General features: G+C 33.1%; 1 protein-coding gene across 3 annotated transcripts in view; it reads left to right on the top strand.

The window, feature by feature from the left end:
* The window catches only part of CDH18 (cadherin 18), a gene marked incomplete at both ends in the record, with an annotated part of 309,905 nt that overhangs the window by 77,722 nt on the left and 212,614 nt on the right, over window positions 1-19,569 (top strand). For all 3 annotated transcript variants that reach the window (XM_081296232.1, XM_081296234.1, XM_081296233.1), the window contains one exon: window positions 15,451-15,570. In XM_081296232.1, the coding sequence (XP_081152358.1) occupies window positions 15,451-15,570 (120 nt within the window). The remainder of the gene's footprint in view (window positions 1-15,450; window positions 15,571-19,569) is intronic.

Genomic DNA, 19,569 nt, shown 5'->3' with positions numbered 1-19,569 from the left:
TAAATAGCTATTTATAAACACACACATAAGCAACTGTGATGACTGTTTTGTATGCAATGGTTTGTGGTAATTTGTAATGCAGCAACAGAAAATTAACACAACCAACTAGAAAAATCTAAACACGCATGAATAGGCAGTATGGAATAGTATGTTTCTTACTTATTATACAAGGGTGTGTGTGTGTGTGTGTGTGTGTGTGTGTGTGAAATATTTATGAAATATCTATTGCTTTGTGTTTGAAATTCAGTAATTTTCTAGAATGATTCTCTGAAGTGATCTTTCTGTATAATTTTTCTCCCTGTGGGATATAGTACATAATCTTAAAATTTATATTCAAGTTCCCTTTATCACTATATTTTTAATTCTTGAGTTGTACCTCCCTATAATTTCAGGTCTTTTGATCAAGGACAGTAATCCTATGCATACTTAAGTGGTTCACTTACTCTTCACAGTTATCATATACACTTAAATCTTGAGTATTTATCTCTTTGTTAAATTCTCTCAATATTATTCTTGAATTAAATTACTTAAAATATAAAGCTTCTATTTGCATAGTTGTCATGAAAATATTCATAACAAATTGATAAGCTTTTAAAAGATGTGTAATGTTTTATTTATAGTCTATACATAATTATATTATAGACCTTTAAGTGAACAGATAGAGGTTCTTGAAAAACACACAAGGAACTGTTAAGTTTAGTTTTCTGATGGGAAATAGAACTGGAGTTATATTTATTTTCCTCACCAAGCACACATTTTATTTCTCTAATTTAAATTATCTAGTATGATCAATATCATTAACACAAGAACATTGAATGGGAATTTTCCCCTATTGTCCTTTTAGCAGTGAGATATATGAGCCTTTGTCTTGGAACTGATTTATAACTAAATTTACACTCTGACTCTGTGTGATTAAAGCACCTACAGAGACTCCAATTAACAAGACATGCAGAAGTTAGTGATTCCAACAACGTTTTATGAAATCTATTACATCAAGTTTAATTACCTGGCCATTGTCCAACTATATGTATTTATAGTGCCAATCCAGGGATCCTGTAGGACTCTACTTTCTATAGTTTGATTTACTAAATTAGATGCTTTTCAAACACTTACCTGGATGTGCTGAACCAAAGTAGCATCTATGTGATATTTTCACATTCACAGTATTTTAAAAGACCTAGATCATACAGTAAATAATTTAACCTCAGGTTAAAATTAGTCTTCATGCTTCTCAAGACAGTGAATGAGAAAAAAAAAAAATCCACAGGGAGGTAAAGCAGTGAATCAGAATCACAAACATAAAATGTTTTTATAAGTTTATATGCAAAGGCCATTATCTCAAAACTTTTCCATATAATATTCTCAACTCCAAGTGTGGCTGTCAATGAACTACTACAGCAACTTTTAGGACATGTTGGCCAGTGTAGCTCAGTAGCCCTCATCACTAAGGGAGGACAGCTGACACCAAAGCCACACCAGTCCAGTGGTAGAGTGTGGTGTGAATTTAAAAAAAAATGTTTATTGTTAAAATCCAAAAGACCCCTTAGATATATCTTTCTGATATAAATCCCCTTGACATATCAGAGAGGATATTAAAAAAAGAAACCACAAATATTTCAAAAAGAAATTAGAATAATAACATTGGACACCAACAGTGGCCAAAACATTCTGAGAATTCCTGGAGCACTAAAAACACTGACAGGGGGTGAAAGAAGCAGGGGACAGTTCAGACCAACAGCCCTAAATATTAAAGGTGAACCTTTCTCTGTCCAAAGAAAGCCCTTATAAATACAGGACCACAGAGAACGACTGGCAAAAATCACTGGGGCAACTTACTAAATTAAAGGTTTCCAAACAAAGTGGAGTATTTCTAACTTCTTTGCTGTCAACAAAGAAAATATTTTTATTCTACTATAAAGCCTTTTGCTGACTTTATTTCCAGGATGACTCACAATAGGGTTACTGAGAAACAAAAAATAAAGTAGAAATGCATTGCAGTAACCCAATAAATACACATCAGATGGTGACAAAAAGTAGAATAAATAGCTTCTACCAACAGGCAAATGCAAGAAGGATGCAGTCCTTACTCCCTTTAGAGGCACAAGAGTCTTTGACCTGCCTGGAAAGCACATCAAACCATCCCAGCCACACACAAGATGTGGCACCCTGCTGAAATGGGAAAATAACTACTCAGCTTCTAAAACAATTTGCAATGTATCTCTCCATCAGCCTGCTGTTGAAGCCCTTCTGTCTTCTCTTCCCTCCCTCCCTCCCTCCCTCCCTCCCTCCCTCCCTTCCTTCCTTCCTTCCTTCCTTCCTTCCTTCCTTCCTTCCTTCCTTCCTTCCTATCTTTCTTTCTTTCTTTTTTCTTTCATATAAATAATAACACAAAAACTAGAACTGAACAGGAACAAATAGACTAATGAACAAATAGAATAATGATTTATTGCTGAGAATCACAAGAATCAGAGAAAATAGAATAATTTCAATTAAAAAATGATTTTGTTTTTTGCTCTGGAAGGTGATGCTTTGATATATTTATTAAATAAATATAGAATAAAATTTAAAGAAATTTATAGAATAAAAAATATTTTCTATATTTACCTTAAATTAAGATGCTAAAATAAAAACAAATAAGAATTGCTAAATTGAATGAGGAAAAAAGGCAATTAAGATGAAGCTGACAGTTTAACTAACTAAACCAAGGATGTATCACAAGGATATATCCTATTCTGTAGAACAAAAATAAAGAAAATAAATAAATATAAGATAGATTAACAGATAAAGATGATCAATTCATTAACTAATTAAATAAACCATGTGTAGAATTTTTTTTGGATAATAATAAAATTCAAAGCCAAGAGAATGGAAAAGATAATTTTTAAGGAGAAATATTTTTCTACATTTCATTTTATTTTTTGAGCAGATAGATGGACATGAGAACACAATGGCAAACTATTTAATAATGAGATTGATTCCAACTGCAAAATGACCAAATATGTGAGAAAATATGGGTTTTCAGATATAAAAGAACTTGGAGAATTTACAAAATTTCAGAAATAGACTAAAAATATATATAAGCATGTTCTCAATGTATTTCTTATAAACTTCTGAAAATAATGATAATTATGATATGTCAAGAAGAATAATTTTATCATATATAGATAATAATGAGTAGAAAATATTCTTGGTACAATGAAGAATTCTGCAAGTCTTTAATTTTGAAAATTTGAATATTCTTAATCTAGTGGTAACATTCTCAGTTAGACATACATACAGCAGCCAGGCATGGTGGCCCAAGCCGGTAAAGCCCAGTAATTTTGAATCCTGAGGCAGGAGGAATGTGAGTTCAAAGCTGCCAACCTCAACAACTTTGTGAGGCCCTAAACAATTTAGCAAGACCCTTTCTCAAAATGAAAAGTAAGTAGAATGACTTCGACATTATTACCCAATATATGTATATGATTGCACAACCGGTGTGATTCTACATGATGTACAACCAGAAGATTTATGAATGATGTGTCAAAATGCATTCCACTGTCATGTATAACTAATTAGAACAAATTTAAAAATAAATAAATAAAAGAAGGGCTGGAATGTGGCTAGTTGTTAAGTGGTCCTGGATTCTATTTCTGGTCTCCACCATGAAAAATAATAATGACAATTCATATAGCAGGACTTGGTGGCACAAGCCTGAAATCCCAATGATTCAGGAAACTGAGGCAGGACAATCTCAAATTTGAGGCCAACCTCAGCAAATTAGTGAGACCCAGTCTCAAAGAAATAAAATAAAATAAAGTAAAAAGACTGGCAATATAGTTCACCAGTAAAGTATCCTGGGTTCAATCCTCAGTTACAAAAATCTTTAGATCAAAATTATTTTATAAGAATCAAAATTATTTTATAAGATCAAAATTATTTTATAAGAGAATAAATCAACTGATCTTTAATACTTCCCAATTTTATAAACCTTGGAAATTAACAAAGACTAACTAGTTGGTAACAAGCAAAGGCTATTTAAATGTTTGCATTTTGTCATACACAAAAATAAGGAAAAGACTTGAAGAGCTTCATAGTGAAAACTAAAGTCTTTCCCATATTTCTTGGATGTTCTCCTCATGGTTCCTTAAGACCTAAAAAGAGCATGCTACAGGGACACTGCTACATCGATGTTCATAGCAGCACAATTCACAATAGCAAGACTGTGGAACCAACCTAGATGCCCTTCAATAGATGAATGGATAAAAAAAAATGTGGCATTTATACACAATGGAGTATTACTCTGCATTAAAAAATGACAAAATCATAGAATTTGGAGGGAAATGGATGGCATTAGAACAGATTATGCTAAGTGAAGCCAGCCAATCCCTAAAAAACAAATGCCAAATGTCTTCTTTGATATAAGGAGAGTAACTAAGAACAGAGTGGGGACGAAGAGCATGAGAAGAAGATTAACATTAAACAGGGATGAGAGGTGGGAGGGAAAGTGAGAGAGAAGGGAAATTGCATGGAAATGGAAGGAGACCCTCAGGGCTATACAAAATTACATACAAGAGGAAGTGAGGGGAAAGGGAAAAATAATACAAGGGGGAGAAATGAATTACAGTAGAGGGGGTAGAGAGAGAAGAGGGGAGGGGAGGGGAGGGGAGGGGGGATAGTAGAGGATAGGAAAGGCAGCAGAATACAACAGACACTAGTATGGCAATATGTAAATCAATGGAAGTGTAACTGATGTGATTCTGCAATCTGTATACGGGGTAAAAATGGGAGTTCATAACCCACTTGAATCAAAGTGTGAAATATGATATGTCAAGAACTATGTAATGTTTTGAACAACCAACAATAAAAAAAATTAAATAAATTACAAAAAAAAAAGAAAACTAAAGTTTTCAGTTATAGTCGGCTTAGAAGATATTGGCTTCGGAAAGCTCCTGGTGGGATGAATCAAAGTGGTGCAGCCTATGAGACTGGTTAAGATTAATTTTAGACTTTGTTCTGATTGGTCCTAAATTGGAAATCAGAATAAAAATGAAAAAGCTTTAATTATTAATGAAGTCCTGGCCATTTGTGCCTGTTTATTACAGTAGGTACTATTTGGTTTTCTCAAATGTAGCTAATGATAATGTTCTGACTTTTTATAAATCTGATTTAGATAAAGGAGCCTGCCTTCTACTTTGGTTGCTTTGCATAGGGTAGATAATGGGTTCGTTTCTGGGCTGATTGCTGCAGATTATGAGTTCTATTTTTATGTATGATCAGGCCATTACCCTTGTATACATCCAGTCTCTCAAATTAAATAATAGGAAAAGCAGAAAAGTCATTGTTTTCCATCAAACGACATAATGTATATAACTAAGAACTAAAATAATTATATAACAAAACCAAGGCTGAAAAAAAAAAAAAACAGATGAATTACTGATTAAAGTAAAACTATCAAAATTAAAATGAATAGTGCATTTAAAATTGCATACTGAACAGAGGTATTAGTAACTAATTTAGATGCATACATTTCACATGTTTTATTATGGTGGATCAGTGCATTTTTTTCAGAAGTAATAAAATCAGGTAATTTAAAATTGTAATGAAAGAACAAGTTGTAAGACAATAAAGGAGTGGCTTCACTTGAAGAGAGATCTAGTTGACTCTGGCTTGTATGAACTTGAGAAACAAGGAGACTTAATTACATATGTAAATTAAATCTGTATCAATTTTTCCTACTTTTTTCATTTTTTAAAAATATTTAGACCTTTCTATCATATTTATAAATTAATTGTTTTAATTGTTAAAATAATATAAACTGGATTTTTTCCCTCTAAAATTGAATTGAGTGATTGAATATCAATGACGTGTCTTTATCTAAACATCAAAATACACAAAGACATTTGTTATATATAGTACATAATTTATAGTATAGATTTATATTATAAACTCTTATTGTACTATTATGAAATATTATTGGCAGGTGTGTGAGTGCATAAGGACAAAATGTTTTATCTCCACTATTTCATTTAATCTTTGTTGTTTTTATTTGCTTGATTTTGGATTTTAGTTTTGCTTTTGTTTTTATTATTGTTATTAGGAATGAAAATTCAGTTAAAATAAATTGTCATTAAGAATAATTCTGAGGGCTGGGGATGTGGCTCAAGTGGTAGCGCGCTCGCCTGGCATTCATGCGGCCCGGGTTCGATCCTCAGCACCACATACAGAGATGTTGTGTCCGCCGAAAACTAAAAAATAAATATTAAAAAATTCTCTCTCTCTCTCTCTCTCTCTCTCTCTCTCTCTCTTTAAAAAAAAGAATAATTCTGAGTTTGGCAATAATGTTTATTTTTTTCAAATGAATTATTTTTAAAAGTTATTTTAAACATTACAACAGATTGCAAATAAAAATCAATATTATTTTGAAAAAAATTAATAAAAATCAGGGGCATTGAAATTTATTTAATTATTACAAATGATAAACAAAAAATACTTAATTTTTATAAAACAGGTATGGAATGCCATAAATTAATCAGTAAAGAATATATTATTCTTGACACAAGGACCTGAGATGATTACATGCTAACTCCATTAAAATAAAAAGTTTTCTCAAGAATCATTTCTAGGATCTTTCATTCATAAGAATATAAATAAGTAGAATACTTTGTGCTTAAATGTTCAAATATCATGTGTTTAAATATAAATTTTCTCCACATTAAAAGACATTGTTCTCTAAAATCTAATATTTTTAAAGTACACCCTAGTACATGTCTCTAGATGATATATCCATCAAATCCAGATATTCTGAATAACTCAATTTGTTGAATGTAAAGAGCACACGCATTCCCATTTAACAATAAAAAGTATGCTCAAGTCAAGTTTAGGATTTAATCCTTACGTGTGGTATATTCTGTACCCTTAATAAGTTGATGAGGAAAGTTTGAAATGTTGGGAAGAGAACTGTTAATACTTTCTGTTCAATTGCTGTTCAATCTGGAAAAACAAATCTGTTGCCAGTTAGATGGATAGGTTTACTGAGAGGAACAAGTGACAGAAATGGTAGAAGCGAAAGATCAAAGAGGACTGCTAGAAAATCATTGAAGGAGTTTAGATTCTCCCCAAAGCTGGATGTTGTATGTAGTATCATTGGATGCCCGGAGCTGGAGCATATAGAATGGACCATGGTAAGAGGCAGCTCAAAGGAGCTAGAACCACTTAAGAGCTGTCACCGTTGCCAGAAAAACCACTCAAAGCAGAAGGAGGGACATCACAAAAGAGGAAGGAAGTGGGATGGCAGAGAAAGAGAAACAGAGAGAGAACTGAGAAGAGAGGTGAGTGGAGGGTTGGTGTTTCCTGTTGCCAATTTTTGCCTATTATCAACCATTGTCTAGTTGGTAAGAAAGACTAATAAACATTACTGACTGTGGTTACCTCTCTGCAAACAAAACAGAGCAGGACAGGGTAATAAATTAACGTGAGAGCAATTTACAAATCTATTTAATATGATGCATAAGTCCAGTGGCATCTGATTAGTCCAGTTACTTTTCATTGCCATCATTTACTCTGTAGAAATATCCAGAGAATCATGAGTGTCCTACAAGGCTGCCAGGGCACAACAATGTCAGTATGTAGAGAAGGCTTCCTCCTAAGAATTCTACCCACATTCTGGTTTGTTAAGATACATTTACTGGCTTGTCCCTTGTCCATGGAGGTGGAATACAAACCTACCTCTCTCCAGGTAGATGTTTCTGGACTGTTCATATGCACCATCAAGGCACACACAGAAGAAAAGGACAGAGGATATTATAGCTATTAATCAAGATTCTGCAGGTTGTGACTGAGGGGAGCAATAGAGTTTATGAAAAAAAGTCACATGGATGCTTTTCAAAGTGATAAAACTGGGTTTGACTTCTATAACTCTTTGAATCTCAATGACCTATATGTATAAAATGGCATTAAATGTAATTTTGTCAGTAGATTGATCACATTATTCAATTATAGGTTTTATAGGAGAAAGATTTCCAACTCAGTATGAATCATTTCTTAATTACTTTCTTTTCTATTTTAGGAAATGAACATAAAACTTTTTTGAGTAATGTGAAATTTCACATTGAGTAGTTCAATAAAAATGATCTAATTCAAATTACATAGAATAGTGATTTTTGTTTTGGTACCCAAGCCCAGATATTTCATAAGTGTTCTCACCAAAGGATTTATTTAATCCTATGACTGTTGAGGGAATTTAAAGCTTTATCAAATTACACAATGACTTGAATCCAGTGTTATTGCTCTGTTGGTGAAATTACAGTTCTCCTGTGTAGAATGAAATTTCAGTTGTGTCTTGATGACTATTGCTTTTTCACAGTGCCTGGAAAAATCTTCTGAGAATTAAACCCTAAGAGAGTCCCTCAGAGAGGAACTCTCAGCCTTCTTAAATCTTCAGCTTATTTTTACTGAAGGTTCTTGTTCAACATGGATTCTCTTGAGATTTTAACAGAGTTGTGAACCCTGACAAGTCATGTATAACAATTTGCAATCTCAGAGAGTATTTGCTTGGTATTAAAATGCCTTATTAAATATTTCAAATTGGTCTTTAGAGACTTTCAAGCAAGTTCACTCTTTCTGCTTCTCATTGATATGCAACTTTACACAACCGTGCTATTTATAAAGCCTTAGTAGGAAAAGAAACAGACTAAGAAGAATGGCACAGGGCAATCCCCAAAGGAAACAGGACTTAAGTTTTATTATAGAAAAGATACCTGAAAGCTTTTTTTATGTATCTGAATCTCTCAGATTTGTGTAAAACATCAGCTGAGAGGCACTAATTCCTAGCATGGGAAGAACTGAGTGTCTGCCCTAGGAAATATTTATTATGAAATTATTATATAGCAAATAGCTGCTTAAAAATTAAAATATACTGTTCCTATGGTAATATTTTTCGTGGAAACAGTGGTAAAAACAAAGACAACTTTTTATGCATTTTAGAAATTTCTTGAATGAGAAGTCAGTTTTGTAGGGAAGCACCTGTTTATTTTTATAACTTTTCATCAAATCTATATAATTCCCAGAGAATGTTAAGATCCTAAATTAATATTCTAGTGGAACAATGGAATTTTAGAAATAATTTTATTTGTTTTAATTTGAAGTCTAGAAGATAATAATTTTCCTTTTATATTATGTACTCACATTTGTCATAGAGCTTGAAGGAAAAAAATGAATAACCTAATGTGGAAGATATTTCACTGACATGAAAAAAATTTTGATTTTTTTATTTAAAATATACATAATAAATAAACTTCTATTAAAATGGCCAATATAATTAATTACTTTAATTTTAAAAATGTTTACAGGTAGATCAATAGTAGTACCAGATATTTGAAAAAAATCATAAAATATTAATTTCTGCTTAGTTTTTTAATCTTTCTCACTTTTCTATCATTACTTTCTGTCACCAGTAACTTTGGAGTCTTGTTTCAGATTCAATAAAAAAAGCACCTGTAATTGATTAGGATAAGAGTCATTTGTTTCCACTGAAACTATAACCCAGTGTTTTCCTTTGTTAAGGCTGCCACACTGATGTACCAATAACTGTGTGGCTTAAAAATTTTTTTTTTCTCATAGACCCAGAAGCTAAAAGTCCAAAATCAATGAGTCTGAAAACATTAAATAAGGGTATTCCTGTTTCTTTCCTAGCATCCAGTGGCTCACTAGCACTCTCTGTGATAAAGACAAAAAACTACCTTCATTTTCACTTGCTGTTCTCCCTGGAGTGTCTGTCTATCCCCAATTTTTTTTTTCATTTTTGTAAGGATAAATTTAGAAATTCACACTACATTAGTAGGACCTCTTCTTAACTATTCACTTGTATAGTAATGCTACTTTCAAATTTGTATTTGGGGTAAAAATGGGAGTTCATAACCCACTTGAATCAAATGTATGAAAGATGATATGTCATGAGCTTTGTGATGTTGTGAATAACCAATAAAAAAAAGAATTCAAAATGCACATAGTATAAGGAAGAAATTCAACCTATAGCTAATTTATTTATTCCTTAATTTTCTTAGTCTACTTTGGCTGCTATAACAGACTACCAGGGACTGGGTGGCTGAAACAGCAAACATTTATTTCTCAAAGTTATGAGAAAATAGGAAGTTCATATTGAAGGTGCCAGAAACTTCAGTGTCTGGTGAAGGCTGACTTCCTGGTCCACAGAAGGCCACATTCTCATGATGCCCTCATAGCAGCAGAGGTGTGGGAGCTCTCTGAGGCCTCTTTTCCAATGGAAGGGCACCAATTACCCTCACGAGGGCCACTCACTTTGCAGAGGTCCCACTTCCAAATACCATCACATTGGGGTTTGGAGATCAACATAAGAATTTAGGAAGAAATAAACATTCAATTCATAGCATTTGTGGCTAAAAATAGAGCTTCATAATGTCAAATAACTTCTGAATGTTCCAATGTTTTTTATATTTATTTTCCATCTAGATATCAAATAAAAAAGAAATTAAGATAAGAGTATGCTGGAATAAGTTTCAGTCTCAGCTAGCAGGTACTAGCAGCTCGGAAGTGCCTGAAATATCCACCTTCCTTCAGGCCTGACAGGAGGCCCTGCAGGATGGGGTGAAACCACATCTCTTGAATGTGTTCCTAGTCCCTTTTGGTTAGCACTTGTGGTTGGTATTGCCAAACAGGCCAGCCAAGAAACTGAGAGTCAGGGGCTTCGGGGCATGAAACCCCTGACTCAGTAAGGGCTAAAGACCCTTCCAGATTGCTTTCTGATAGGACAGCAATATTTACAGTTTCCTCACAGTGAGGTTACATTAGGCAGAAGATGATTGGCTTATGGATATTGCCTTACTTATGTATGATTGACAGGCACGCCCCACTCAAACCCTATAACTGTTTTGTGCATTCCAAAAAGAAACTGAGCTACTGGACGACCACCTGAGGCGGGTCTCCAGCCAGTTCTCTCACCAGTTCCCGGAGTCTGTGTGTGTTGATTCCTCGTCTCTACCCCCCCCCCCCCCCCCCCCGCCTCCCGCAATAAGGTAGCCAAGTGACCATCAATCACGAAGGGACTAGGAACACATTCAAGAGTATATTTTCTTTTCAGCCTTAATATTATCAATATTTTCTCTGTTAGAAAGCCTTACACAATTAGGCTTTTATTTTATTTTATTTTATTTTCCTCCCTTGCTATTTATCTGTACCTCTGCTGCACTCTCTGAAAGTCTGACTTTTGTTGGGTTGTATTGTTGACATTTCTATTCTACCATCAATGAGCAATCTGTGTCCTTGTTGTAGTACTCAGACTCTTTACACACCACGAGGTTAAAGTATAGGAGGTAATTTGCAGTTCTTTGCTTCACACACAATTAGGCTTGTTCAATTCCTATGGGATCCACTACAGTGCAATGAAAGGGAATACTAACATCCATACTCTGGGACTAGGATAGAGGGTTACTATGCTTTCTTTGTGCCTTCTCTGCTCACTTCTCTCTGATAGTTTAAACAATCACTTACTCATCAGCACCGTGTAACTTTTCTTTCTGTCTCTCGCTTTTTGTCTTTCCTATTTTTCTTCCTATTCCTCATTTCACTTGTTACTGGCTTCATGTATCAGAAATCTCAAAAGTCCAAGGATGGACTTTTACCCTTCATAGAGACTGCATTCTATTCACAGCAACAGTTTTGTTTTGCTTTGTTTTCTGTAGTTATCTAGCCTTGTAGGCTTTTCCCTGGAAAGTTTGCTATTTAGTCAGTTTTCTTTACTGCTGTGACCAGAAGAGCTGATAAGAAGAATTACAGAAGGAAAAGTTTAATTGGGGGATCATAGTTTCAGAGCTCTGAGTCCACAGATGGTTACCTCCTTCATCTGGGCCTGGAGGTAAGGTAGAACATCATGGTGGAAAAGTGTTTGTGGAGGAACATGGCTTAGGACATGTAACCAGAAAGCACAGAGAGGGAGAGCGATCCACTCATCAGGGGAAAAATAAATAACCCAAAGGCATATCGCCAATACCACCCCCTCTAGCCACACCCTATTTACCTACAGTTACAACCCAGTTAATCCCTGCCAGGGAATTAACACACTGATTAGGTTAAGACTCTCATACTCCATTTCATCTCTGAACACTCTTGCACTGTTTCACATGTGACCTTTGGGAGGATACCTCATATTTAAATTATAAAATTTACCCAGAAACTACTTCTTACACATTAAAAATTATTTGGGCCCGACCCAGTGATGCAGGGCTATAATACCAGAGGTTCCAGAGACTGAGGCAAGAGGGTCACAGGTTCAAAGCCAGCCTCAGCAAAGGCAAGGCACAAAGTAACTTAGGCCCTATATCTGAACAAAATACAAAATAGGACTGTGGATATGGCTTAGTGGTGGAGTGCCCCTGAGTATGTCCAGTAACCACCTCAAAAAAAAAAAAAAAAACTATTTGGATTTAAGTCAGTATTTCAGGCCAGAATTACTTTAAAAACCTGAGGATTTTACAATCTGATTTTTTGGTATCCATTAGTTCACAATTTATTGTATTGTTTTCTCTTTCCTGTGTCTTTATAATCCTTATATGTCTAGGAATATGAATTTTTTTTTCCTATAAGATGAATGATTTGCATGATATAATTTTATAATATCTTAGCCATGTCAGGAGTTTGTTACACATTTTGAGCCTGACCTGGCTAAATAACTACAGATTTTATTTTTTTTTTCCGTGATACCAATGAAAATGCCTCATAAGCCAATTTTTATTTATAAATGTCTACCTAATAGTATGCTCTAACAAATTGGATGGATGAATATTGAGTATGAGTCTAGTGCTGTGGCATCACAAAGTCTTTAATATGCTATAATTATAATAATTATACTTATTAGTGGGATAGATAGTGCTATATGTGATCAGCTCTGTTAACTTAATGGCGGAAATTAACCAAGCCAGAAAGTTTAGTGATATGCTTAGAAAACTCATTGTGCATCCAAGCCTGAATAAAACTCTCAGTGAATGAACTAACCCTGAGGCAAGAGCACAGCTGCCTTTTAAAATAATTTTAATTTTGAGATATTGTAGATTCACATGCAGTTATGAGAAAAATCTTTTAAAAATTCTTTGTACCCATTACACACTTTCCCAACTGGTAACATCTTGGGAAAAAATAAAACATTATAACCAGGTTATTAAAATGATAGATTTGCCCATCTTCTTTAGACTTCCCTAGTTTTACTTGTGCAGATTTGTGTGTATGAGTGTGCTTAGTTCTATGCAGTTCTATACACATGGGTATATTCAAAATTATGAACAGTTTCAACATCACAAGGGTTCCTCTTGCTGCCATTTAATTAACAAATTATCACCCCATCCCCATTTCCAAACCTCTATAAACTACAAGTCTGATATCTATTTTTAAATTTTTGTCATTTTAGGAACTTCATATAAATTAAATTATACAAAATACAACCTTATGATAGTGACTCTACTTTTACCTAGTATGATAACCTGAAGATTCATCCAAGTTGTTTCATGTGTCAATTATCTGTTCATTTTCATTTTTATTGTTAAATATCATTTCATACTATGAATGTAGCATATTTTGCTTTATGAATCTATTGAGGGACATCAGGGTCCCACTACTCTGGGATTATTACAAATAATTTTCATGTATAATTGTAAACAGGTTTTTATATGTATGTAAGCTTTAATTTCTTTGATATAAATATACAAATAAGATTTTCTGGGTTGAATTATGATTTTTGTTTTATGAAAAACTTCAAATTTCATATTTACACCAGCAGTGTATATGAAACCCAGTTGTCAGCATTCTTGTTAGGTTTAATATCATGATTGTGTTAGTTTCAAATTTGAGATCATTCCAGGTACAGTAGCACAAACCTATAATCCCAGAAGTTTAGGAAGCTAAGGCAGGAGGATTGATAGTTCAAAGTCAGGCTCAGCAATTTAGCAGGGTCCTATGCAACTCAGAGAGACCCTGTCTCTAAAAAAAATAAATAAAATGGGCTGGGAATGTGACTCAGTGGGTAAGTGCCCCATGTTCAAATTCTGGTACCAATATAATAATAATAATAATAATAATAATAATAATAATAATATAAAAAATAAAATTTGAGATAACATAATCTTCCCTTTCTGAATATGGATAATTAAAAATATTTCTTCATACTGTCTCATTGTAAAAATTGTCATATACAATCCAGGATCATAGTATGTTATTAGAAGTCAATGTCCATGTATGATCTACAAATAAGGACTGACAGATTCACTTGACAATTAAATTTGCTCTGATCCCCTGAAAGATGAAGAACAAGCGTTCCTTAAAGTAGTTCTGAATTTCAACTGAGAAGTATGACTGTTGTAGCTGAACAGATACTGTAACCTAAATCACTAAAGTAACTATAAAATTCAAAACTGAATATTGTCAATGCTTTCATAATCCAGTACAAGAGTGAATAAAAAAGAAAAATGTTTTATACACATGATAATAAACATATTTTGATACCTAATTCAAATTAGTAGGTATCTTTTCTAGTTATACAGAATAAAATACTCAGCATGTATTATTAGATAATTCAACAGATGTACTTCATGGGTAAACATGAGCTCTTACCATCAATTCCACAGTGAAGTTGTATAACGCTAAATAGGTAGTTGTCATGTTATTCTCAGATCAGTTTTCATTTAGGAATAACTGGAATATAATATAGACATTTTTTATTATTCAAATTGTGTCAGAAAACATAAGCACAATGAAGCCAGTATGGCAGATCCATAATAGCAGTGCCTAAAATATGGTATTTTAAATTGTGTAAATAACTTTAAATTACATTTTAATGCACAGGGTCATAAGCATATTATATAATTTTTAGAGAGATAATTATGTCATCATTATATAGAATCCAGTATAGGAATAATATTTGAACCTAGTAGTCCACTTATTGGACGCATTCAAAGTCTGGGTAAGACATAAAAAGGGTGCGAATGATTGGAAATAACTTGAATGGCTCTTTTGATGCCATGGATTAATTAATGCCATTTCCCAATTTAAACACAAACTATTCCATTTGCAGTTTCTTGATCTTTTCTGATCATGCAATGTCTGCCTTAGGCATATCCTTGTTTAAACCACACAATTAATACCCATGTGATTTGTGAGTATAAAAGTACATACCTCTCCTGGTTATGTGAAGGTTAAACAAATTCCTACACATTTAAGGACCATATAAAAATACCTGAGATCCAAATGTTCTATTTTGGACATTTTAGTACATTTTATAGCAGAGGAAGAAAGCAAATAATATACTTGATACACAAATTTAAGGATTAAATTTAGTATGATCTTCCTTTAAGCTTTCCATAGATATTTAAGCATATCCATATTCTGTGTTCAAATTAATCATGTACTAAATGCCATCGCACACTAAAATTTGTTTTCCTGAATGCACAGGTACCTCTGTTCTACAGGTGACAGCTACTGATGCAGATGACCCTACCTATGGAAACAGTGCTCGAGTGGTTTACAGTATTCTCCAGGGACAACCTTACTTCTCTGTAGATCCCAAAACAGGTCAGTGTGTTTAAAAATAATCTTTCTTCAAGTTCTGTTATAATAGAACAAATCAAAGTTTTTAAAATTTATAATGTCTCTTCCTAATCACATATTGTATTTTAATACATTTGAAAATATACCCAATTTTCTAAAACAATGTAATTGAATAAAGACAATAGCTTTCTTTATTATTAGTAACCCACACATGTACATTAAGAAACAACTTATCTTTGAATATTCCTATAATATATAAGTAAACATGGTTTTAAACAAATACAGAATATCATATATATATATTGAATGAGATATTTAAACTATTTTTAACTATTGGTTTTAATTATTTGCAAAAGAAAATAATTGCTTCATTAAGATTTTTTCATAGTTTTATTTAAAATTAGTTGTCTCATAAATTATCAGATACACATAAGTATATATTGGCATATATATTCACATGCATATATATGTATAATTATATTGAATTAACTTGTATGCCATGCATATATATGTATAATTATATAAACATGCATATATATGTATAATTATACTGAAGTAACTTGTATGCCATGCATATATATGTATAATTATATAAACATGCATATATATGTATAATTATACTGAAGTAACTTGTATGCCATGAATTGGCACTTTTCATAATAAGCAAATTCTTAATTCCTCAGATATTATATATCTAAAAGAAATTAATTGAGAATTACTCCAAAGAACTATACTTTTTTTTTCAAGTAAAAAATATAGATCTTGTTCTCTTTCTTTCATGTACTCCTGACAAACTAATCATTCATATCTTATCATTTAAAATTGGGAATGAGGCCAGGTACAGTGGAGCACACCTGTAACCCAGAAGCTCAGGAGTCTGAGACAAGGAGGATCAGGAGTTCAAAACCAGCTTCAGCAAAGGCAAGGCACTAAGCAACTCAATGAGACACTATCTCTAGATAAAATACAAAATAGGCCTCGGGATGTGACTCAGTGATTGAGTGCCACTGAGCTCTATCCTCCATACCAAAAAAAAAAAAAAAATGGGAATGAAGAATATTTAATATTGCATTACAGATTTGTGGTGTCAGCATAATCCAAAACCAGTTTAAAAAGAGGGTGTCCTTTCAGGGGTTGGTGGCACACATCTGTAATCTCAGCTTCCTTGGAGACTGAGGCCAGAGGATCCCATGTTTGAGGCTAACCATGACAAACCTTGTCTCAAATTAAAATTAAATAAAAAGAAGGACTGGGAATGTATAACAGTGTAGAGCTCTTTTGAGTTCAATCCCCAGTAGTCCTCCCTGCCCCCAGTCAATAAATAAACAAAAATTTTAAAAAATAATCTTCACTGGCAATCATTTTATCCCTAGAATCTTGGAATATGAAAAAATATATATATCTCCCGTTTGGCCATAAATACTCATTACTTTAAGGTAATTACATGACATCCAACTCATTTTTTATGGAATGCTGCTCCATGTGCCAACAGATTGCAGCTTTTTTTTTTTTTTTTTTTTTTACCAATTGTGTGAGACAATGAGGTACATCCAACTAAAAAGATTCAATTCCTAAGCACACTTCAAAGCCTAACCACTGGGTTGTTTGCCAGAAGTTTTGTCATTATCTTGTTTACAAGAGGATTTGACTTCACTTGCCTTGTTCCTTCCCTGAGGTGCTGAAACAGGCAAGTTCCCTGCCAAGAGTAGACCTCAGATATACTGCTCCATTCTTTGCTTCCCAAAGGAAAATAATGAAGAACTATATAGCTGGAAGTGTAGGAGTGAAGGGTACACATACAGCTGTATGTGACCACATGACATGCATATTAATTACGGTTTGGATTGTAATATGCCATTATATAAATTCAAATGGAAATTGGAATTATTACAAACAAGTAACATAATGTAATCTAAACTAAGTATGTCACATACAAGTTACTTTAGTTCGAAGGAATTACTACATAATTAGAAAAAGTATTTATTAACATAGTAACCAAATTGATAAGACAAAATTTTCCCTTATGTGTGTCCATTTTGTTAATCAGGTAGAAGAACTTAGAATTAGTTAAAAAGCTCAAATCAACTAATTAATTTATATTGATATTGGTTATTTTGTTCTGTTTCCAAAATCATCATGTTTTTATTTTTATCCCTATATATAACCAAAGTTTTAATTATAGATAAATATTATATTTACTTAATAGATTATTGCTAAAGGGGCTGGGGATGTGGCTCAAGCGGTAGCGCGCTCGCCTGGCATGCGTGCGGCCCGGGTTCGATCCTCAGCACCACATACAAACAAAGATGTTGTGTCCGCCGAGAACTAAAATAAATAAATAAATTCTCTCTCTCTCTCTCTCTCTCTCTTTAAAAAAAAAAAAAAAAAGATTATTGCTAAAGCGTATGCATTCAGTATGGAATATATTGGAATCCTATATTCTTATTATGCATATGATTATTTAACAAATATCAGTTCAGTGTATGTGTATGAGTGTGTGAAAGTTTGCATATGCTTTGGTAGAGCACATGACTGTGTGTGTTCATTTGTAAGGACAAAGCAGGACTCTAAGGGTAATGTTGGACTAGTGTTGGACTCTGCTATAGTTTGTTCTTTATTAGAAATGTTTATTTTAATAATATAATATTTCAATAAAGTTTGTATTTGGTTATGTATACTTAGTATAGATTAAGTAAGTACTTCACTAATCACCAAAACTATTTACCTTGATATAATGAGAGCAACTAAGAATAGAGCAGGGAGGAAGAGCAGGAAGAAAAGATTAACATTAAACAGAGACATGAAGGGGGAGGGAAAGGGAGAGAAAAGGGGAATTGCATGGAAATGGAGGGAGATCCTCATTGTTATACAAAACTACATATAAGAGGCTGTGAGGGGAATGGGAAAATAAACAAGGAGAGAAATAAATTACAGTAGATGGGGTAGATAGAGAAGATGGGAGGGGAGGGGAGGGGGGATAGTATAGGATAGGAAAGGTAGCAGAATACAACAGTTACTAGTATGGCATTATGTAAAAATGTGGATGTGTAACTGATATGATTTTGCAATCTGTGTTTGGGGTAAAAATGGGAGTTCATAACTCACTCGAAGCTTATGTATGAAATATGATATGTCAAGAGCTTTGTAATGTTTTGAACAACCAATAAAAAAAAGAAAAAAAAAGAAAGAAATGGGCATTACTCACTTTCCTCTGCATGAAATTTTATTTGCTCTTACATTTCTTTGCTCTTTTCTTTAAGGGATATGATGTACTGAATGAAATGCACATCTCTACAGTGATACATTTTATTCTCAGTATTAGACATGCATCATGGGAAACTGCAGATGTATGTCCTAGTATGTGATTAAGGGAAGAAAGAGATTTTAAGGCTTCTTAAATATACAAATGTGGTAGGGAGTTAGTTGCAGAAGGTGTTAAGAAAAGGTATGAAATAAGATTCTCATTCATCTCTTCAAAGCTAAGACTTTTTTGGCAATCTGTGCTTTAAAACCTATAACCACACAATTAGACTTATTCAGAACTAATAAATTTATTTGAAATCATGCTTTCAAATGACTAGAATAAAATATGAACAAATACTCTGAAAATTAAAGAATCGTTTGTTTTAAATGGGATGTTATATAAGAAATGTGGGGATAGCAGTCATTTATTAATGTATGGTTTAATAACATCTCTTAATCCCATTTCCATAATCAAAATGATAACATCTCATTGTGCTTTTCAATTACTTTCATTCAATACCAACTATAATGAAGCATAACTTTTGTCTCCAAATAGAGTTGTGACTAATTATGACTAAGATCAGTATATGAATTACCTTGTCTCCATTATATTAAAAAGTATGTGTCTGTATCCATCTGATTTTCTAATGATGAACTATGATATCTTGTCCTTTGATAATATAAGTCACCTATGAATGGCTGCATCCAAAAAATAATTATATGGCTGTTTAGTTAGCATAATATTTAGAATTTATTTTTAAACCTCTGAACATCCAACTC

The sequence above is a fragment of the Spermophilus citellus genome, assembly GCF_964194105.1.
Source record: "Spermophilus citellus genome assembly, chromosome: 1".
Lineage (NCBI taxonomy): Eukaryota > Metazoa > Chordata > Mammalia > Rodentia > Sciuridae > Spermophilus > Spermophilus citellus.
This window is presented reverse-complemented; position numbering and strand designations above follow the sequence as displayed.